Here is a 23,602-nt window from a genome sequence, read left to right as displayed (position 1 = left end):
TGTTCTCATATTTTCTCAAACCAGCACAGGGAACTTAGTATTAAAGGGAGTTTCACAGCTAAGTTGTGTGTTGATTTGGAGTATAGGCTCCCCTTAGTCATGAAAGAGTCAGAGTATGCTCAAATACAGCAGATCACTCACAGAGATATGCACAGGTATATGAGAAATTGAAGCACATACAAAATGCTTTAGATTTGGTTATTTTTAATGTAGTATTAAGGGCTCATTTCCTGACTGCTTTAGGACAAATGAAGAGAAAATGGGAAGAAAGATTGAAGAATGTTGATGAACTAGCATCTCAATATAAAAGAAAGCCACTTTGCCCTGTTTACAGGCCACAGCTGTCCAAACCATGGCAACCGTGCTCTGTTTGGAATCTGTTTCGTCGACAAGCTCAAGCTTTTAACTATGCAAAAACCTGTAAGGAGGTAAGATATTAAATTGTTAGAAGGGTGTCTTCACTATTTAGAAACTTCATTTGTAAAGTTCTATTAACCTACAAAGTTCACTTCAGGCTTCAGGATTCTTTTGTTGTGCGGTCCTGATACATCAGGCAATTTTTTTCCCTTACAGGTCAACATGATGCATAAGTTGTAATATGCAGTAGTTCCAACATTAGACTGTGTTATTAGCTGTAATGAGGGCTAGTTCTAACATAAGACTCTAGATGTGTTGTTAATGTTTAATAGTAAAAGTGCTTGTGGGGAAGAAAGACCGAAGTGGTGGGATGTGACAAGGAAGGTCTGGCAAATGATGTAGGTGAGGGAAAGAGCCAAAATGACAAGAGGAAGCAGAAGAATGGGAAAGGAGTAAAAATCAAGTAGGAAGGAAGGAGAGAGAAGAGGACAGAGAATGAGGAAGGAAGAGGAAAAACAGAGAAGGTAAGATATAAAAGAGGTGGAGATGAATGAAAAGAGAGGCAAAAATGTATCCCACAAGAGACAGGCAACAGCTCAGGCACCAAGAAGTGAAAGAGAAGAACCAGATCACCTGAAATGAACCCTCAGCCTAAGGTGTAACTGTTTTTGAAAGGATGAGCTAATTATTTATTTGTAATTACCTACATTTCATATTCTGCAACTTGATTGCCTGTTTTTAAAAAGAACTGTGGAATGTGCAATTTCCTTCTGCCATTTCAGTTATCCCGATAATTCTGCAGGTCTGACCTATTTCTGTATATTACACTAACATTTAATGCCTGTCAACGATATCCAGTAAAAGCACCCAGTGGTGTTGAAAGAATTTGCAACACTCTGTGCCCAATTCTCGTTGCTCCATAAAGCAACACAGTCATCTCCTCCATAGACAAAGAAATGATGCTATGTTGTGTAGGAGGCATGAGGGCACATGTAGGCTCTTGAGGAGCCCTAACAGGTCTGGGGAAGAGGGGATAAGGAATGTTGTGATTCAAACAGGTATCCTTGTCACATGGCGGTTGTAGTAAGGAATTGTAGATCATTAACTAGTTTAAAATCAGCAAGGGGAGGAAAGGCAGAAAGAAGCCAAAGTTCACTATATTTAAAAATAGGGATTTTATATTAAAGTACCATATTAGGTGAATTACTTTGACTTAGAAAGTCAAGGTAACAAAATTCAGGTAATATTTATATCTGTCCTTCTAAAGACCCAGGGAGAAAGTGTCAAAAACACAAATGGCAGTTAAATGAAAATCTCCACCCACCCTGTTTTATAGCATGAGAAGTCCTGGCTTGATCTGAAGTCTAGCGGCAGCGCTTTGACATGGCTTGTGTAGTCGTGGCATAGCACTGGGAGAGAGCTCTCACAGCACTATAAAAAAAACCACCTCTATGAGGGGAGTAGCTACCAGTGTTGCTGCCCACCTATCAGCAGGCACAGGTCATCGAGAAGAGCTCATTTGACCCTTCTGGCACCAGACAGAATGTAGTCTTGCAGAGGAGGCAATGTGATGGGGTGCACCGGGGGTGTGGTTCAGGACTAACTAAGAGTATGTCTACATTACCCATGTTCCAGCACGGCCGCGGCAGCGCTGTGACGTGGGCAGTGTAGACACGCGTTATCGCCAGGGGAGAGCTCTCCTGGTGATTAAAAGAAAAAAACACCCCAAACAAGCAGTGGTAGGTTTATCGCCGGGAGCACAGCTCCCAGCAATAAAGCACTGTCTATACTGGCGCTTTTCAGTGCTAAAACTTTTGTCACTCAGGGGGGTGTTTTTTTCACACCCCTGAACGACAAAAAGTTTTAGCGCTGAAAGTGGCAGTGTAGACACAGTCTAAAAATAAAGCCCAGTTGGAGGAGAGCAGTTTTGTCTCCATAAAGAGCCAGGAAAGACCAGGTGGGAAGTGCTCTCTCCCTGGGCAGTAGCTGAAAAGAAGGTGGAGGGAGTGGGGGAGGACCAGACAGGTTCTCCAGAGGCAAGCCGAAAGCCTGACTGAGCTGGGGTTCCTGGTGAGCTGGAGCCTGCCATAAACTATTAGTTAAGGAGAAGTGTTCCAGCCCGTGGACTGGGGGTTGAGCGAATGGGAGAGGAGAAAGAGCAGCAGTCCTCAGCACAGGTGTACCTCTGTTGCTGCTGTCTGCTGAACCCATCCTGGCTGAAGGTTTGCTTTCAATACATTTTGTTGTTGTTCTTCTTTAATAAAGGACTTTGTGACCCTGTAAAGTGATCTGACTGCAGGGCCAAATCACTCTGATGGTCAGAGAAGGCCACAGGACTATGTATGGGGAGAGGAAACTGAGGCACAGCTGCTGCAATGCCACAATTGGCATGGCAAGTTTGCCACAAGTAGTTTCTGGCATTACATCTCTCCTTCAGTCCCCCAGTTTTTGTTGCCTTTACAATCATATCTTCTTATTTTAAGACATTTTTCCTCTCCACTCTTACCTGCATCTCAAACCCACACAGATAACAGGGAGACTGACTAAGGATCCTATCCTGCAGTTAGTTCCATGCAGACTGATTCTCTGAGAAGCCCCATTGACTTAAATGGAGCTTGGTGCAGGGGTCTGCCCGTGCAGAGCTTGTTGCAGGATCAGGGTCTGACTCACTATAGCGGGGAACAGTGCATATGACAAAGTGCAAAGTAAAATATTTTGAGACAGGTGTTACTAACCAACTCTTCAAATGTCATGAATTTCATTACAGAAGTTATGACTGTGTCAAAGCTGTTTCCTAATTATGTTGCAGTTTGGGAGCATTTTTCTCTGTAGGGTCACCTCTGGTTTTACATATAGTATATAATCAAAAGAATGGTTTGGACATGATTTTGCTTGATTTAGGTCATATGCTGCTTCTCTCTTCAGTGAGAATCCTCTTCTCTGTACACTGTTTCTCTTCCAATTGATGTTACCTTGCTGCTGATCAAAATAAGATTTTACTAGGCAAATACCACTTGAGGGTTTGATTCAGATCTCAGTTACATCAATGCAAATCCATAGCTTTATTGACTTCAGTCAGCTGCTCAAGAGTTACGCTGGTGTAATTTAAATAAGAAGCAGGCTCTTAATTAGCAATAAAAGGTACTTAGGTTTTAAAGAAAAAAAAAGCCTAAGCCATCCTTTGATAGGTTGTTACTAATTAGAAAATAATTACTAACCTTTGATTTGAGAAATTAATTTCAAGCAAAAGATTTTAATTAGTGATCTGAAAAAGGAAATGTTAACTCTTTCTTTTAATTTAAAAAGGATGTTCATGTATTTGCTTTGGAAATGAACACAGAAGATGGACAAAGGTATTATCTTGTGACAACATATACAGAGTTTTGGTTTTATTACAGGTGAGTATTTTGAAAAAAGTACCTCTCAGCTGCTTTAAACTTCATCAGGGCTGGGGCTGGTATAGATCAGCTCTCAGAAAGCAGAGCACGATAACTGGCTCTCTGACACTGATCCCCTCAAATGTGCTACAGTGCTTGACCACTGAAGAGAATTGGTATCCCTAGTGAACAATCACCATCATTCTGGTGCATCAGCAGATAAAATAATTACATCTCCAGGAACCATTTTATATATAATTCTTAACAGTCATTTAACAGAAACATATCACATGATCAAGTTCTGATACTGAAATGTCTAGTAAAGGTCTACAGTCAACTTAAAAAAAATAAAAATGTTTTAGCAATAATGCATCTGATTATTAAGTGACAGATTTCTAAAAATCCAAATTTTTTATTTAAGCTCTTTACATTTTGCATTTCTCTCAGTTTGGATATCAAAATTCAAAGAAGTTGGTTTCACTTTCATGTATAGTTTTACTTTAAGGTTCTCAGCACTAATGGATTTATTGTTTAAAATTACTTTTTCCATTAGTTATTTTTATTCATGAAAACATATCTGTTAGTCTTAGGTGTTTGTAAGAATTTATTTTTTACAAAATCTAAATTTTAGGCTAAATGTATATTTATGGTGTTTCTTTAATTAGTCACAAAATTCATACTTTACGTTGTTCAGAACATAGTAGGGCTAGTCTTTAAAACATTTCAACAAGTGTTTCACTAAAGAGGAATAAAAATCTTTAGTTTTTTGAATTATTGTTCATAAACATGGGTGATGATTCTTAACTACTTTCTGTTTAGCAAAGAACATAAAACAAGACTTATGCATTGCTATGAAGTTATTCCTGAAAAAGCTGTTTGCAAACTGTATTTTGATTTGGAGTTCTATAAACCAGTGAATCCTGAAGCTGATGGCAAGAAGATGATTGCAAAGTTAATTGAGGTAAAACTGGAACAATAATTAGAATATAACATATTGTAGGTCTGTCTGTCTTGTTATGGGCCTTAATGTGGATCAAAGAGAGAATAAAGTGAACAAATTTTCTTTATAGTTATTCTAAAGCTCAAGTTATCACAAATAAAATGAAAATGGATTCCATTTTTAGAGAAAATTAGAAATGCGTGTTTAGATATTGCTAGTTAAAGCAAAGTTTGTCTGGTTTTCCCGCTTTAGAGGAACAAGAGGCAAATGGTGGTTGGTATGACAGCATGTTCACCATAGGCCTGTGACCTAGTAATTTCTTTTTCATGATATTGCCTCTGTAGAGTCACACTGGTGGATTATGTGCCCTGATACAAGAGCCATAGAACCAAAGAAAGCAGTAAAATTGTTAGGAAGCCTACAGGCATGCTCCTGGGCTCTAACAAAAGATTTTACCCTCTATTTTTCCCTCAGTTCTTCTTTTTCCAGTTGTTTCAAGTCCCTTTTTTCCCCAGTGTGGTTTTTATTAAGCTTAGGCCTTTTCTGATTGTTATATAGTGTCACTCCTTGTTAGTTAATGGTTTTATTAATTAGCACAAATGTTTTCATATGGATTTGGTTTGGCTTATGGTGGGCCAGGACATTATCTCCAATGTGGCAGACAAAGAGACTAAAATGAGCTTTCAGAAATACACCTCCTTCCCTAGTAAAATATCCTGACTCAGATAAGTATGGAGGTTTAAGAGCATTCATCATCCTAAGAGCCTTGTGCATGCCTCTCGATAGGAAGGAAAGAAGCCACACACTGAATGAGGCCTTTTCTCTTGGAGGAGTCCTTAGAGGATCCACCTCCTTTGTAGGCATGAGAGTCAGTTCTGAAATCTAAGGGATCCTCAAAATCAAAGAAGAAGATTGTTGGATCTAAAAGGAGGGATCTGAGGTCCCAAGATCTGAAGCTTTTGGACTCCTTGGATCTAAGGTCTTCACTCTGGCCCTAGATATAATGTGACTAAGTTGTCATAGGTTTGGATTGTAGAGTCTTCAATGCTGGTTTTCCCTGGAGCTGTAAATTGTACTTTGGAAGCAGTGTAACAGAAAAAATTATAGATGAGGCGGTATATTAGGCTTTTAGGTGAGAAACTGGAAATTTGCAACAGTCTGCTACTGGTACCATAATCATATACTTATGCAATTTATAAGGTAAAATATGTGTTTGTATTTTGGTTACAATTTAATAAGCCATGAAACTTCATAGTCTAAAAAAACTGCATGTTCAAAAATATCTTTGAAATGAACGAAGACATAAAATCTGCCCTTCTGTCACGATCTATGGGTACCTTTTTAGTAATTAAAAAAACAGAAAAAATAGCCTAATTATTTTTTTTTCAGCTTGTTAGTAAAAAGCTGGAAGAACTTTATGGAGTTAAATGTTCAGTTGAAGATGTCTTGAACTTAGATTCCAGCACTGATGAAAAATTTAGCCATCACTTAATATTTCTGCTTTACAAGACAGCATTTAAGGATAATATTCATGTTGGTAAGCATATTTTCTTATTTCTAGTACATAAAAAGGAAATGTGTGGAATTTTTATATCGTAATAGTACAATCAAGCACTCAGATATTATAGCAATTGGGACCATAGGTGGAAACAAATACATATTTCCAGTTACATATTCGTGTTTTATTGTGCTTCAACTGATTTCCTGCTCATGTATTTTCTTTTGTTTTCTGTGACTAGTTGTGCAATTTCTTGTCAGCCTTCTACTTCAAGGAAACAGCTACTATCTGTGTATGTGTGTGTGTGTGTGTGTATATACTGTATTTACAGAACAAAGACATCACAAAAGCTGGTAAAAGGCTTGATGGTGGTTTTACAGTTGCTTACTTATTTTGTAGGTTAAGGTATGTTTTTTTTGTTTTTTTTTAATTGGCCGAAGTTAAACTTTATTGGCCAGATTCTTGAGTCCAGCTGAGCTATGTTCAGCCTAAGACCTTAGTGAAAGGATAAAGGCATAGCTTAAAGCTACTTTTGCATTAGCCTGATCTAGGGAACAGTGGGAAGCTCTTTGGTTCTTGACATAAGTTGGAATGTCTTCTAGGCTACAACAGCCCCTCATGGACCATTTTGCCAACCCAGGATTGGCAAAGCACAGTGGACTCCAGCCACACACTCTGATGCCACTTACTCTTGTGGGGCTTGGAGGAAGTAGTGTAATGCCTCCATAGCTAGCTTTGGGCTAGCCAGAGAGTTTGCTATGCAAGGGGAACATTCAACTGTCCTTCAGGGAAGCTTTCTGGCTAAGTGCTCTGGAACGATACAAAGAAGCCAGACTGGAACCAAGAATCTGGCCCTAAATGCCCCTGTTGGCCCTTATCTTGCACCCATTGAACTCACTGGGAGTTTTGCTATTGACACCAGTGGGATTACAATAAAATCCTTCATTTAGTAAGAGTAAGAAAAGCTGCCTGGGAGTGATTTGAGAGCACAGGAGAGACAGGCTCCTTGCTCTCAGGCCTTGGCTACACTTGAGAGTTGCAGTGCTGTAAAGCCACCCCTAGTGCTGTAACTCACTCCCCGTCCACACTGGCAAGGCATTTGCAGTGCTGTATCTCTGTGGTTGCAGCGCTGCATGTACTCCACGTCCCCGAAAGGAATAGCGTGTATTGCGCTGCCGCTGCGGCACCAGTGTGACTGGCCTCCAGAAGTATTTGGCAGTGTCCCACAATGCCTGTTCTAGCCACTCTGGTCAAACTCTACTGCCCTGGCCTCAGGTAACCAATCATGTGATCCACCCTTTACATTTCCCGGGAATTTTAAAAATCCCCTTCTTGTTTGCTCAGCCCGGGGTGGCGTGGAGTGCTATCAGCGAATCTTTCCAGGTGACCATGCCTCCACGCACCAAGCGAGCCCCAGCATGGAGCAATGGCGAGTTGCTGGACCTCATCAGTGTTTGGGGGGAGGAAGCTATACAGTCCCAGCTGCGCTCCAGCCGTAGGAATTACGATACCTTCGGGAAGGTATCAAAGGACATGATGGAAAGGGGCCATGACCGGGATGCCCTGCAGTGCAGGATTAAAGTGAAGGAGCTGTGGAGTGCCTACTGCAAAGCCCGCGATGCAAGCGGCCTTGAGTGCTCCCCCCGTGACTTGCCAATTCTACAAAGAGCTGGATGCGATACTTGGGGTTAACTCCACCTCCACTCCGAGCACCACCATGGACACTTCAGAGCTGGGGTGGGAGGAGGAAGAAAACGGGAGTGAGGGTGGTGGGCCGGATGGAGACACCCCAGAATCCCTGGAGCCATGCAGCCAAGAGCTCTTCTCGAGCCAGGAGGAAGGTAGCCAGTCGCAGCGGCCGGTACTTGGTGGAGGACAAACAGAAGAGCAGGTTCCCGGTAAGCGGGGTTTTTTTCGGGAAGGAATTTTTTCGGTGTGGGCTCTTTGGGAGAGAAGGGTTAGGCATGTATGCCTAGATGCGAAATAGTGCATTGATGTGGTTTATCACATCGCGGTAATCGGCCTCGGTAATCTCCTCGAATGTCTCATCCAGAACGTGTGCAATGCGCTTGCGCAGGTTTATCGGGAGAGCCACCATGGTCCTTGTCCCAGCCAGGCTAACGTGTCTGCGCCACTGTGCCGCGGGGGGACCATTTCTGCACACAGGCAAGCTGCATATGGGCCAGGGCGGAAGCCGCATTGCAGTAGAAGACCCTCCCTTGCTTCCCAGGTCACCCTCAGTAGCGAGATATCGTCCAGGACGAACTCCTTTGGAAAATGTTGAGACAGTGTTCAGTGTAGGTGCCCCCTGAAGCTGTTGGCTCTCCCCAAGGCACAGAAACCCAGGGGACAGTGCAGCCCTGAAACAATCAGTCGTCCTTACTCACCATTTTGAGGCTCCCGTGGGATATGTGTGCTCTGTTTCGGACAGGAAAATTATGCTATTGTGTAGACCCTGTGTGTTTTCTACTCCTTAAGTGCGGGGGGAATCATTACTCCGTCTGGTATAAACAATGCTGCCTCTGTTAAATATTGCATTTTGCCTAAACAGCTGCATCAACCTTGAGACCTCAGCCGTCCCTCTTATCGCCTGCTCAGAGACTGCAAAGACTCTGGAAGAGACTGCGAAAAAGCAAAGACGACATGCTGCAAGAAGTGATGTGGCAATCTATTAAAGAGAATGAGAAAGCACAGAACTGGAGGGAGAGAGAAAGCAGGATCTGCCAGAAAAACGCAGCGCACCGGCGGCAAAGCACGGAGCACCGGCACCAAAGCACGGATCAGCTCATAAGCATACTGGAACGCCAAGCAGACGCTATCCCGGAGCTCGTAGCCATGCAGAAGGAGCAGTACCACAAGCGCAAACGCCACCCCCTCCCCGACAGCCTTTGTCCCAAAACTCTTTCCGTTGTGCCCCACTGTCACCTCCAACCCACTTTCCCCAACTTCCGTATTCTTCACGCCACCAGCTGCCTCCAACACCAGTATCTTCACCACCCAGCCCTGAAAACCATGACCCTTACCCTCTGCACTCAACCCCCATCACCATGCAGTATAGCTATCCTGAAGTGCAGCACTCAGTGCACAGCACACCAGACAGGACATACGCGAATCTGTGATTGTACCATTCCCCACTCCACCCCCTTGTTTCTTTTCAATAAATGGATTTTTTGGCTTTGAAAACATTCTTTATTATTGCATAAAGTAAAAGACTCCTTAGCCCAGGAAATAAACAGACACTGCAAGTCTGCTTGTCTGCTTAGCAAAAACTGATTCCTAAAGATTGGAACTACTGCACTTCACTCCTGTGCAGGGCACCAGATATCACTGCTGGTTTTCAGCCTCAAATTGCTCCCTCAAGGCATCCCTAATCCTTGCGGCTCTGGGCTGGGCCCCTGTAATAACCCTGCTCTCTGGCTGTGCAAATTCAGCCTCCAGGTGTTCAACCTTGGAGGTCCTGAGTGAAGCTTTCACCCTTCCCTTCACAAATATTATGGAGGGCACAGCACGCGGATATAACCGCGGGGATGCTGTTTTCGGCCAAGTCCAGCTTCCCATACAGAGATCACCAGCAGCCCTTTAAACGGCCAAAGGCACACTCCACAGTCATTCGGCACCGGCTCAGCCTGTAGTTGAACCGTTCCTTGCTGCTGTCAAGGCTCCCTGTGTAGGGTTTCATGAGTCACGGCATTAACGGGTAAGCGGGATCTCCAAGGATCACAATGGGCATTTCGACTTCCCCTACTGTGATCTTCCGCTCTGGGAAAAAAGTCCTGGCCTGCATCTTCCTGAACAGCCAAGTGGTCCGAAAGATGCGTGCGTCATGCACCTTTCCGGGCCAGCCTGTGTTAATGTCAATGAAACGCCCACGGTGATCCAGAAGCACCTGGAGAACCATAGAGAAATACCCCTTCCAATTAACGTACTCGGATCCTAGGTGTGGTGGTGCCAGAATAGGAATGTGCGTCCCATCTATCGCCCCTCCACAATTAGGGAACCCCATTTGTGCAAAGCCATCCACTATTTCCTGCACGTTACCCAGAGTCACAGTTCTTCTGAGTAGGATGCGATTAATGGCCCTGCAAACTTGCATCAACACGATTCCAACGGTCGACTTTCCCTCTCCAAACTGGTTTGCGACCGACCGGTAGCTGTTTGGAGTTGCCAGCTTCCAGATTGCAATAGCCACCCGCTTCTCCACTGGCAGGGCAGCTCTCAATCTCATGTCCTTGCACCGCAGGGTGGGGGAGAGCTCCTCACACAGTCCCATGAAAGTGGCTTTTCTCATCCGAAAGTTCTGCAGCCACTGCTCGTCATCCCAGACTTCCATGACAATGTGATCCCACCACTCGGTGCTTGTTTCCCGAGCCCCAAAGTGGTGTTCCACGGTGCTGAGCATGTCCGTGAATGCCACAAGGAATTTCGTGTCATACGCGTTACGCGGCTCGATAGCATTGTCGGACTCCTCACTCTCACTGTCACTTTGGATCTTAAGGAATAGTTCGACAGCCAAACGTGACGTGCTGGCGAGATAAGTCAGCATACGCCTCAGCAGTTCGGGCTCCATTTCCCGCAGATAGATCGCGCTGCACAGAAACTGTTGAAAGATGGCGCCAAAGGTGGACAGAAACAAAGGGATTTCTGGGATGCGAAGCGATGCATCACAGGGCGTTGGGACAGGACCCAGAATGCCCCGCACCCACGCCCCCTTCCCACAACCCACGGCGCCAGAATGGGAAGAGGTGGTCTGTGGGATAGCTGCCCATAATGCACTGCTCCCAATGGCGCAGCAAATGCTGCAAATGTGGCCATGACAGTGCGCTGGGTAGCTGTCAGTGTGGACAGACTGCAGCGCTTTCCCTACTCAGCTGTACGAAATCAGGTTTAACTCACAGCGCTGTACATCTGCAAGTGTAGCCAAGGCCTCAGTGTCAAGTGCGTGGCCTCACCTCCGCCTAAAGCAACAATTTCAGAGAAAGTCTGACTTTGCCCCTGCAGCCCTGGGCTGGAGCATGTGCTGTCACTCTGTGAGGATAGTACATACAGTGTGGTCAGCACTGGGAGCTGCGAGGGGATGGAGCATGCTCAGTGAAGACAGAATCTTTGGCAAATTTAGCAATAAAACTGTAAGAAGTGGCTACTGAGCATGTATGAACTGAGATTTTTTTCAGAGGTTGATAACTTGGCCAAATTTTTCACAGTACCAACCCTGTCTCAAAGGCCATACCCTGCCAAATTTCAAGTCCCTGGTCCAAACATGGGAGTGCTAGAACTTCTCAGAGAAAAGGACAACAGAATTTTTTTTAATATTGCACAACGTATTTTCCCCTAACCTCAGTTTCATAAGCTAAATCGTTTTGGCTGAAACCTCTTTCCCCTGCCCCAAAAGAAAAAAAGAAAAACCAAGAAACTAGCTTGAGGCAGACACCTCATATGGAAAATTTCAAACCAAACAGATAAAAGACTGGCAAAGTTATAAGCAACTGCAAACAGATTCCTACAATGAGAAGTGTTGGGCAACCTTAATGTTAGGCAGTGCTACTAGCCTCACCCGGCATATAGCATAAGCAGTATATTGCTCATTATTTTCATTAAGATTAGTAGAAACAAATAACCATTTCTTCTCCATGTTCCCCCTCACCTTCCCCCTCCCCATGACTCTTCTACTGCAACCACAAAAACAAAATGATTAAATATGATCATTAAACTCTTTATCAATCCAAAAGTTTGATTCTGTAACCTCTTTCTTATAAAGTTATTAAAGAATGTGTGGATCAAAAGTATTTTATTTAAAACTAATTTAAGCCTTGTGCTCTAGATAACTAAGTGTAGAACAAAACCCATACTCTTTCAGTTTACTACATCAGCTATTCCCTTTCAATAACAGCATTTGAGCTATTACTTCCAGCCCATTGGTTAGGCTTTTTCTATCACTATTGTGAACTAAATTATTAACGCTGCTGGACAGTAAATGTGTTTAAAATCAGTCATAGTTATAATAGATTTATAAAGACAGTAGGCAGAGTAAGCAGTAAATGGTTTATTTATTATTATTATTTTGCCTTCCTAGCAGTAATAGGAAACTAAATTTGCTTGTGATACAAAGTGTCAGTTTTGTAAACAGTGTTACTCTTTAACACATTAAATATGAAACTCCGATTTAGTTAATCTCATAATCATCTACATGTCAAAACTGGTTGATTGTCTCTTGAAGATTAGCCGCTTTATAGTTTGAATAATTCAATTTTTAAATGTTGGGCAAAATGCCTAATTATCTACGGATTTTTACATAGAAAACATCTATGAATATAGTTTGCTTGATACAGTGATATCCAAGTATCTAAATATCAATCAGGAATTTTTGTATATGAAGAGAGAGAAAGGTCAACAGTTCAAATAAACTGTCCAGTGATATTAAAGCTATAAGCAGTTTTCTCTCTTTTTTTTAAATCAAGTGTTTATTGTAGAATAGCAGTTAATGACTAATAGATTATTTAATCTATTACGTTTACAGTATAAATTATCACAACCTGTGTGTTCTCTGGGACAAACTAGAAAATGAAACTGCAATCTTATCCTAATAAAATTAATGAGTATTTTATTAGAATTTTTCTGTGTCAGAAATTCTGCAAAATGAGTAATATCCTAACATATTAAGTACGTTACTCTTCTACCAATCTCTAAAAAGGAATTAAAGCAAAGGGACTAAATTCATAGCTGGTTTAAGGAAGTTCAACTCCATTGATATCAGTGGACTTGCACTCATTCATGCGAATAAAACACCTGTTGTTCAGGCTCCAAGATGAAGTGGCTGATGCTCCCTCATATGCCACAGTACTGACCTGTTGTCCAGTCCTGCACTTATGCATGTGAGTAGTCCCATTGACATTACTGTAAGTGATGTGTATAAGTGTTCTCAGAATGAGACTCCAATTGTGTAAGAGTGGAGCATCACTTATGCTCACTGGGAATCTGGCAGTCTAATGGGAGATTCAAGTCCATAGTCAGATGTCAAATCCAAAATTCTGGCTCATGCTGATCATTGGCAGTGTCATTCATTACTAAAACCAGCACCCTATGTGCTCTAATCATGGATGAAGTACCAGACCGTGACTCTTATCACTAGTAGTAACAGTCTTTGGGCAATAGCATGGGTGTCCTGTGCCCTGCTGTCAGGTTGGTAGAGAAGAGTATGGTTCTCCTTTGAAACCCTGCACAAGGCTTGTTTACTAGGACTTTGAACAGGTATCCAAGATTTTTTCCTCAATGTGAAACTTTGGTTAGAGATGCTGTAGTGACATTACTACACATTTGCCATTCACAACATGTTCAGTTTTATTATTTGTTTGTTTTGAAGTAGTACCTAGAGTGTCAAGTAGGACCAGGGCCCACTTGTGCTTGGTGCTGTACAAATATATAGAAACACATGGCTCGTTCCCTCAGGCGCTCACAGCCGTTAAGATGGTGAAGGGTGTGAGAGAATGATACAACCAAAATATGGACCGTTCTTGCATACCTGTTTTAACATAGTGAGATGTCTTAAAAAACAGCAGCACAAACTTTAGTTTCAACTAAAGTTAATGCCAAAACTTGGGCCTCCCATTTAGCAGTTTAAAGCTTTGGTTGTGCACCAGACTTAGGGAAAAGAGAGAGAAACTCTATCTATTTTTCATTTGAAAGTCTTTGCACAAAACATATTAAATGCATTTTTAACTTGTGACTAAAACAGACCCTGATCTATTTCTTTTCTTATTATTTTAAGGTAATTTTGTGAAAACAGTTTTGCAACCTGCTCTTGTTTTAACTGAAAATAAAGCTGATGCTCTGATTCTAGACAGTGTTGCTTCCCAATCTTCCAAAGCAACAGTTGAAATAGATGGTACTGTTGTAAGCCTTGGTGCAGCGAAGGAGGCTTCTGGGAAATGGCAATCTAATATGCATGAAACGCTGGAAAATGGAAAACTGCAACAGAAAGATAATCCCTATCTTTCCTTTCTAGTTGTGAATGATAAGGAGGGAGGCAAGCAACTTGTCGTCGATTTGGGTAAATATAAAAGTTAGTTACTGACAGAATTCTGAGCCAAATTCTGCCATCTGATGCATGCACAGAAAATGTTGCCTACGGGAAGGAGGCATTTGCATGCACATCTTAAGTGAGAATTTAGCTCCATATTATGTGCATTATATTCCTGTTAAGGTTGTGTACTGGAGTGCAAGAAAGGTTAAGTAACCAGAGATGATTTATGCTTTGATCACAGCATTATTTGCACAGTGTTCTGTTTCCTGCTTAATGTACAGTAATATAATTAAGTACTAAACATACAACAAAATGCATGATGCAATTCAATAAAAATCAAACAAATGATCTTAAAAGGTGTATTTTAAATTTGGCCTTAAATATTGACATGCTTGTGGAACTTTTAATATTACTTGAGTTTCATAATGTTGTTCCACAGTAAATAAAAACTCTGTCCCTTGGAGACTTCAGTTTATCTTTAGGAACTCTCACTCCTTGATGATAAGGGGGACAATAGTTGCATGGGGTCATTGGTTCAGTTAAATGGGAAGTGGCATGATCATGAAAATGGGAGCTAGAGGGAAAAGTCTGTTTGATAGTTGTGTATTTAAGATTTGTCACAGACTGCCTAAAGCAAGGGATGGGTACTCCTTTTTAATGGTGTGTATAAGTATAAAGAATGTATGATTCTGAACATCTTCTAGAGATAATTTAAAGTTAAAGCCTAATCCATTTGAACCTATTGAATAGAAACTACAGAATCCGTAATTTTAGTATTTTAGTAAGCAAACAAGCTGCTGCATTTTGAATGGTCTAGAAAATTCATGTGGATAAAATCAAATAATGACCAACAAGAAATGCCTTGTTCAAATACATTCACAGTCAATGACATACATGTAGCTTGTAAATTCCCTTGCCCCCCCGCCCCCCCAAAAAAGTGAAGATCTGTGTGCAATTCCTGTATATTGAGCAGAATTTTTTCTCTTAAAAAATACAAATTCAAATTGGAAAGCACGGACAGGTCTACAATGACTTCTTTTTCCACAGTTTTCATTTTGGCTTCTGAATTGCTTTACTATGTTATCTTTCCCTGTGAAGTTTTGGAAGACTGGCTTATTGGTAACAAACTGTGGGGTTTTTTTTGTTTTGTTTTTTTTTACTTATTAGTAGGTGGCTCAGGTGAGTACAGTGACACAATAATACAGTGTTCTGGACACATCTATTTTTGTATTTGCCACAGAAAAGTTATTTTGTAACTACTCTCAGCAGTTTTCTTCCTTGAATAGCAGTTACCTAACTTCCAAGAGTTCGCTTGCACTGTTACTCTCATTTTGGGGAAACAATGTAATAAAGTGCACTGTGACTGTAACTACGTTAATAACCGTAACTCCTGCAGAGACTAGTCGATAAAAAATAAGGTAGGAGGGTGCAGTTATGTGGCACACTAAGCTGATAACGTGTGGTTTTTTTACTTCCGTTTTTGTTTTTAGTTCACAGTGAACTAGAACATGGTGGGCTTACCACCCTAAATTACAAAATGATTGGTAGACAGAGACCAAGAACGAATTGGAGCAGGATACTGCAAGACAAAATTGGGGTGCAATGTAGCAGTCATGCCAATGCTCTTAGTCCTTAAACTTTCATGAGAACTAAATTCAGCTTCAGAGTTAAACAGGGGGGGAATAGCTCAGTGGTTTGAGCATTGGTCTGCTAAACCCAGGGTTGTGATTTCAATCCTTGAGGGGGCCACTTAGGGATCTGGGGCAAAATTAGTACTTGGTCCTGCTAGTGAAGGCAGGGGGCTGGACTCTATGACCTTTCAAGGTCCCTTCCAGTTCTAGGAGATAGGATCTCTCCATTAATTTAATTTAATTTAATTCTACACACACACACACACGAGTCTCAAGCAGAATTGCTCATACTTGCCAACCCATATTTGTTTTGAGATTGTGATGCGAATTGCATTTTTCTAACTACCACTCTTGTTGTTGAAGTGCGACTATGATATAGTCACACTGACACACAGAGAACAGGAAACTGATAAATTGCCAAACCATGTTTACAGTGTAAAATAGTTACATGGTCTTTCATGCTAGGAAAAAGAACAATTAAACTGGAGAATGATCTGCAGAGATTTTGAAATAGTACCAAATAACTGTAGTATTTACTTAAAATGCCTGTACAGCAGTTTAGAGTGATTGTCCTTATACTTGAATATTATGGATAAATATATGGCTGCATGATTCATTTTTACCCTGCTATGTAACTCCTACTGTGAGAAATGAACTGGGATAAATATAACTGTTTGTGTTTACTCCTTTTTAAATGCTTTTTTCCCCTCAGACACCCAAATATAGTGTATAAACAGTACATATGAGGGAACCTAGCAAATTGTAAATACATTATGAAACCTCTCTCTCTCTCCCCCTGTAGGAGTTTATACAAAGAATAGAAATTTCCGGCTGTATAAGTCATCTAAAGCAGGAAAGCATGCGACTTTGAAAATAGCTGAAGATAACAAGTTTGTTCCTAAACCCAAAAAGAATATTTCTGTTGAGGAGCAATATTTCCTTTCCTCTTTGGTCTGTAATGTTAGGTAACAATTTAATTACAGTGGTATTTAAAGTACTTTAAAATGTAGACTTCAGTAGCAACCACTACTGTTGGGGGGGCTGACATTCCACTGAGACTGATGCATTCTATTCTAGGAAAGTTCAGCTATTGGGGTCAGCGGGTAACATTTTCTGATGGTTATTCCTTGAAGCAAAGATTTGTCAGACATACCATCTGCTGCACCTAACTTCAAATGTGCAATAAGTTCAGAGAACGTGTGCCATTTGTGATGGTTTCTAAACTGCACTCTTTGTGGGTGTGTGTGTAGGGGGAGGGAGGTTGTGTTTTGGGGTTTTTTAAAATTTTTTGTTTGAGATGAAGAATTTGACTTGTTCAAGGTTATTCTGCTGAGAAGTGCTACATTTCTATCATTGTCACTTAGGTAAGACTCTGAAATGGACCAAAATCCAAAACTGCCCCCACCAAACCATTTAAGAGAGAATAACTCCAATCTAGACACTCATTCTAAACACAGAAGAAAGCGAAAAGCTTTATTTTGTGTGTAAACTTTAGTGAGCAATAGCAGTTTTCTTTAGTGCTGCACAAATATATGCAACACAATCTATTATCAAAAGAGGCTAAAGTTTAAGGACCTAATCCTGCAACGTACTGAGTGCTTTTTGGGAGATGCGAGGCAACCAAAATTGCTAATGACTTCAGTGCTCAGCACCTCACAGGATTGAGCCTCAGTTGAGCTACATTTATTATGGACTTTTGATTGTAATTTTCCCCTATATTTTTAAAGATGCATATTACATTCAAAATTCCTGTAAATCTTTGGTTGTCATGGGCCTCCATTCGACAGATAGTTAAGCACCTGTCAGGGATGGTCTAGATAATACTTAGTCCTGCCTTGAGTGCAGGGGACTGGACTAGATGACCTCTTGAGGTCCCTTTCAGTTCTATGATTCTAAGCATGTGCCTAAATACCTTTCTGAATTGAGGCCTATATCCTATAGTATAATTAAAAAACAAACAAACCAGACTTCAGTGGAGTCATTCCTGAGTAAGGACAAGAAATGATCTGTTGTAGAATTTGGCCCTATATGATGGTTTGTCTTCATGCCAGAAACACAGCAAAGAAAAACCATAGTTCTTTACAAATGATGATTCTAATTCTAAAAGGGTAAAGAGCAAGAATGCTAAAAGCCATCCAAAAGTAAACAATACTTTTCAAGGACTACATATATAGCAAATAGGGCTAGAAGTAGTGCAGATGATCCTGGGTTTGGTGAGGGTAGATCTTCCTGCCTCTGCTGAGGAAGGCGGAAACTGCCCTCTGCTGGAATATATCAGAGGAAACTTCTAAGTCAAAATGAATCCTTTATGTCTGAACAAGAAATAAAGGGGCCATGTGAATGTGAAAAGGAAGTATGGTATGTCCAGAAGTCTGAGAATTATGACTTATTTCTCCCCACTTTGTCTCTCCATTAGGTTCTCAGAAATTGAAAGAGCCCTAACGTGTGACAACCCAGAAGGGAAGGAAAAAATGCCTAAACAAACAGACAGGAGAGTTGCCAGTAGCACTTCAGGTACTTCATAACCATCTTTTGAATATGTGATTTTACTGAATAGAAAAATTTATCTTAAGTGTTTGTCATTAATTTGCTATATGTATTACAGTGCACCCCATCTAATTATGGACTATATCTCAAATTGTACATCTGATAAACTGCATCCTTGTTGGGCTGTTGTTCTTATACATCAGTGGAAACTTTCTGCTGCAGCTTATTTAGGCAATATCCTTTAGCTGAGTTCTGCAGGGGGTATGGCCTTCATTTCCCAGGGAGACTGCCTAACTAGTTACTCATGCACTAATAAATTGGGAGCTTGCAGGAGTGTGCCTCTTTCCCTGGTCTACAAACCCTTCTAAAGTAAGTTACATGAGTTTTCTTTGTCACAGGACTAGTAAGGATTGACCAATCCCCAAAGTATAGGAGCATGTGCTAATTGTAACCTGCCATTCCCAAAAGTAGGGATCTGGCTCCAGAGTTCCTGAGCAAGGACAACTTCTATAATGAAAAATGCTTTCCAAGATGTATACCAGTCAGACACTGGGCCCTGTCCTGCTTTATTGATAGTAATGGGACTAGGAGTAGGCCCTTCATGGTTAGTGAGATTCAAGTACACTTATTTTTATTTTGGTTGAGTTTATATCATTTGTAACAGTAACTCATGTGTTTGTGTTTTTAAACAGATCCCATAGAAGGATATCAATATTCACCCTATCCAGAAATTGATTGTTTTGTCCTTTCTTTAGTTAATAAAGAGGATAATCATGGAGGTACAGACCACCACCTTTTTTTTCTTTTTCTTTAAAAAGACAGACATATACTCTCAAGCTGTTATAAATTATTTTTAAAAAGGTACTTAATTTTTCAGGGATACGACGATGGAATTATTTTTCCTTGGAAGAACTCCTTGTTTATGACATATCCAGATATCGCTGGTGTAAAAATATTGGAAGAGCCCACAAAAGTAACAATATAATGTATGTTCTTTAAGTATGTAGCATTCTCTACAAACGTTTTATTTAATAAGCACTTATACTTTGAAAGGTTTCAAATTAACTTTTTAATAAGAAATTTTTCATTATGCAACTAGAATATCCAGAAATGCTTGACTAGAAAACTGTTCAGGGAAGGGAGAGTGTTTTTACAGCACCTAGTACAACAGGGTCCCAACCCTTACTGGGTGCTATTCACTGGAAATGGAAAGAATTTGTTTAGTTTACTCTTTAACTGAACATACATTTATACCTGTTTAGGGAGTTAGTTCCAATGGCAGAGGATAATGGGAGGTACTGACCTCAGTGGGGTCAGCATTTCACTCAAAATGTTTACTTAATCTTACTTAGTCTCTCTCATCAATATTTAGTTTACTAACTTAATTTTTTAGGTTACAAATTCTAAATAACTTGTCATTTGATTGGCTGTTAAAAGGAGACTGTAAATTTTGAATATAGATTGACTGAGAGACTACCAAATGCATGCTTAAAAAAAACAACTTTCCACTTTAATCCTATTTCTAAATGTAAATGTTTTTCAAAAGAATGACTATTAAATTGTTTTTAACAGCAAGAGATGCAAAATATTCTATTCAACCACAGCTAAAATGGTATAGTATCAAATTATGTGGTAAGATTTGTCCCATAACACAATTGCATAACCTGGATTTGCAGTAAGAGTTGTACAAGTGATTTAATTAAACTCACTGCAGGAGGGAGGGTTTTAACTCACATTTTATAACTATCTTAGAAAATAAGAATACCTTAAAAGATGTTGATTTGTATATCTTTGTTCAGAATTAATGTAGCCTGAAGATAGTTGTACCTCACTTTCAAAACCGTGGCTTTGAAACAACATACCAAAACCCTGTACATGTAAGATACTGTAAAATTTACAGTAAGATTGTGTATTTCCTTTTTGTACATTGCATATTATATGTAATTTCAGTTGTGAATGGGCCAGAATGCATGTACAAAGACTATTTTAGAAACAGAGGAAGGACATAGTGTCTTCATTCTCTGGATGAAATCCTTGCCCTATGTGTATAATGTAGCTAATTCTGTTCTTAAGTGCTAGCCAACACTTGCATCTGTATTTTAAGGATTCTGGTAGATCTAAAAAAAGAAGTTTACTATCAAAAATGTTATGACCCTGTCTGCAGAGCTAAAAACTTCAAATCAGAAAGTAAGTATGTTTTCAATAAAATTACACTTGACCATTTCAGAAACAATAAATTTAAACAAAATATAAACACAGTGTATTTGATTTAGGTATTCCATTACCCCCTGAGATATGCCTCCCTTTTCTTTTCAAAGAGGTATGTATTTTTTGTTCCTTTCCCCCTTCCCCCTCCCCATGCAAAAAAACCCCAAACCAAAACAACAACAAAAAAAAACACACCTGAGAAAAGGCTTAATGGTAGATCAAGTGTGTTCCAAACTGTCCTCCCTGGTAGCCCTTAGTCTTGCCTACACTAAGGGACTGATTGATTGTGCAATCTTTACTCACTTGTGAGTTGTTCCATGGATGGCAATGGGACTCATCAAGTGTAGTGACTGAAATATTTGGGGCCCAATTATGCAGAATTCCCTTGATGGTAGGGGTACTAGCAGGAGAAGTGGTAATATAGACTGGCTGTAGGCAAGGTTACCAATATTTCACTTAGACTAAGGCAAATCTCCTCCTTGTGGTCTAGCACAAGATCTTTTAATCTCTCTGGCTGTATCTACGCTAACTGACCGATACATGAGTGTCACCTTTAAACTTCATGGAGCATTCAAAGAATACATTCAGTTTTCCATTTTTCTGATGCTTAAGCAAATCCAAGTCAAACTTCAACTGGTGTTTGCAGCACACAATATGATGGTAGCATAGTTAATACATAGTCAATTGTAAATCCTATTGTCTTAGCATTAGTGGTTTAGTATTCTGAAACTGCTTCACATTTTTAAAATGGCAATTAAATGTCACTGACTGAAGACTGAAGTTAATCTTCATTTACAAAAATCCTTTTGTGTAGTGTAGTAAAAGCAATAAAAAATGTTTAGTGTAAATATTCAACCTTTGTAGAGAAGACTATTGGCCAAGCAACCCCTACCCTGAGCTTTATAGATAACAGCTTTTCAATAGCTGGCATAACCATGGAAAGTTTGGTTGAGAGGTATATTGATCTGTGTACTGCAAGTTTATGAAGTCCTATCTGAAGCAGAACCGATTGTTGGTAAATTACGCCTATTTAGCAAAAAATTCTTAGTAAGCGAATCATCACTACTTCAAGCAGTGGTTCTCAGCCCTTGGGTCACTTGTGGCCCAATCAGAACACAGCTATGGCTCATGTGATATTTGCAGGGCCACATAGGTACTCTGTGTGCGTGTAAATGTGTTATCTCCCTACAGATGCAGCTAGAGAAAACTCAGTACTGCTCTTGCAGCATGATTTTCAAAAGCTTGCCAGTTACAAGGCACTGCTTTTAAGAACTACATTTTGGTCCTATTGAAAACTGACTTTCATAAAATTAGGGTTTAGCTATTTCGTAAATGCTCACAATCCAAAAACACAAGAAACTTGTCTTGCCAGCTGACCTACACAGTGTTCATTAGAGATGACATTTTCAAAAGTGCTCAGCCTTAGCCTAACTCTGCTCCCATTATGAAGCCAACAATAAGATCTCCCCCTAGAAATAATGAACATTTACATGTTGAATAAGTAATATTTGTTTTTTTAAAGGAAGAATATGTACTTTTTATGGATGAGTGTGGGAACATAGAAGAAAAAGCAAAATCACCTAACCTTACAGACTTCTCAGAAAGCACATCATTAAGGATACGTCAAGAAAATAAGGAGTCTCCTGACAAGCTCTGTTCAAATACAGAATGGGACAATGTGACTGATGAGGCCTATTTTCTGGAAGCTATTGAGGATGTTGAACTTGCAGAAGCTGCAGACAACAGTCTGACCAAGCAGAACTGTGACCTGGAAGAAATACCCGATGAGCTGCTCATAGAGGTTTTAAGAAAACAAGAAGTTTGTGGTAACAAGGTATACAACTAGCTATCAGCTAAGGTCAGCTGTTTAGATTCATTAAGATATAGTTGAGTTAGCACATTATATAAAGCCAAAGTTTGTCAGAAGTCCTGTTTACACTGCCAAAAGAAACTGATAGAACCATGCCAGCATCCTCTTTATATGAAAGTGCATAGTAAACTTGCCATTAGCTGTGTTTTTGTACATTGGGTTTATATGTTAATGCTATCCTATTAAACCTTGTAAATCTCACCTTTAATTTTTGCTTTAAAATTCTAGCTTAGTCAGTGGTGGTTTTGCCACCTGCAGCCTGGAGTGGTGCATATGGCACAAAAGCCACCCTCTCTTTGCAGAGGCCAAGGACTGAATAGCTATAGAAACTGAACTATCCTCTCACCCCTAGAAGTAGCTGCTCCTGGACAGGAAAGAAGCACTATGGAAGACCCAGGTAGATCAATTTACCCTAGTGGTACCGGTGTTGTGCAGTGTTCTAAAGCTAGACACAGGCTATCAAGCTGGTACTTCTCAGGAGCACTAAATTCAAAATTTAAAAAGATGCTAAGTGGACAGTGTCAACACTCTCAAAAAACTTCATGGACGAGGTGAGGGATGAAGTGGGGTTAAAACATGTTTCTTCCCATATGTCCAAATGTTTAGGATTTTGCCTACAGTCTGTACTGTACTTCTAGTTACTTTACAAAGGGCAGGCAGGATCGCTTACCTATAAGTGGGCCTGCCTAAAGTATGGATTTACCTTTTGAGAATTTCATTATGCTCACCATCTTCTGTATGACTTGTTATAACTAAGCTGTTTTTAAAAATCTACATACTAGTTTTAGAAATATTTTATTCATTACTCATAGAATGGTGCAATAATTTATGGAAGCCACTGCTAAGAATTTAGACATGACTATTTGTAAGTTGCCTGTTACAAGCCTATCTTTATGCTACTTTAGTTGGAATTACAACTGATATTTAGTGAAAAACCCGTTATTGCTCATTCTAAAGAAAATGTCTACTCTTGTCACTTTGGTATTTCCAAATGATTACTTTGGTAATCCAATCATAAAATCCTATTAAATCTAGCACTTCAAAAGTATCACTGATTCATTGAGATCATTAATGGTTTGTCATACTCTCTACTCCAGGCTGCCAAGCACGCTATGAATGAGGTAGCACACTGATGTATAGTAAGTTTGAGTTGAACATTTAAGTGAAAAACCACACGTTCCCTTCACAATTGTTAGTAAATCTTTAGAAACATATCA

The 23,602-nt window shown here is 40.2% G+C and overlaps 1 protein-coding gene across 5 annotated transcripts in view; it reads left to right on the top strand.

The window, feature by feature from the left end:
- PRIMPOL (primase and DNA directed polymerase) overlaps positions 1-22,586 on the top strand; it is a 37,389-nt gene extending 14,803 nt beyond the window's left edge. For 2 of the 5 annotated variants that reach the window (XM_054031187.1, XM_054031188.1), the window contains exons 2-13: positions 244-428; positions 3,664-3,755; positions 4,554-4,695; positions 6,064-6,211; positions 13,935-14,216; positions 16,623-16,785; positions 18,237-18,334; positions 19,000-19,086; positions 19,185-19,293; positions 20,412-20,494; positions 20,581-20,627; positions 22,038-22,586. In XM_054031187.1, the coding sequence (XP_053887162.1) occupies positions 249-428; positions 3,664-3,755; positions 4,554-4,695; positions 6,064-6,211; positions 13,935-14,216; positions 16,623-16,785; positions 18,237-18,334; positions 19,000-19,086; positions 19,185-19,293; positions 20,412-20,494; positions 20,581-20,627; positions 22,038-22,361 (1,755 nt within the window). In that variant the 5' untranslated portion in view covers positions 244-248 and the 3' untranslated portion in view covers positions 22,362-22,586. Of the gene's footprint in view, positions 1-243; positions 429-797; positions 882-3,663; positions 3,756-4,553; positions 4,696-6,063; positions 6,212-13,934; positions 14,217-16,622; positions 16,786-18,236; positions 18,335-18,999; positions 19,087-19,184; positions 19,294-20,411; positions 20,495-20,580; positions 20,628-22,037 lie in introns of those variants that run through there. The other 3 variants (XM_054031190.1, XM_054031189.1, XM_054031191.1) reach the window with 3 other exon arrangements.
- Positions 22,587-23,602: the final 1,016 nt, after the last annotated feature.

The sequence above is a fragment of the Malaclemys terrapin genome, chromosome 5, assembly GCF_027887155.1.
Source record: "Malaclemys terrapin pileata isolate rMalTer1 chromosome 5, rMalTer1.hap1, whole genome shotgun sequence".
NCBI lineage: Eukaryota > Metazoa > Chordata > Testudines > Emydidae > Malaclemys > Malaclemys terrapin.
This window is presented reverse-complemented; position numbering and strand designations above follow the sequence as displayed.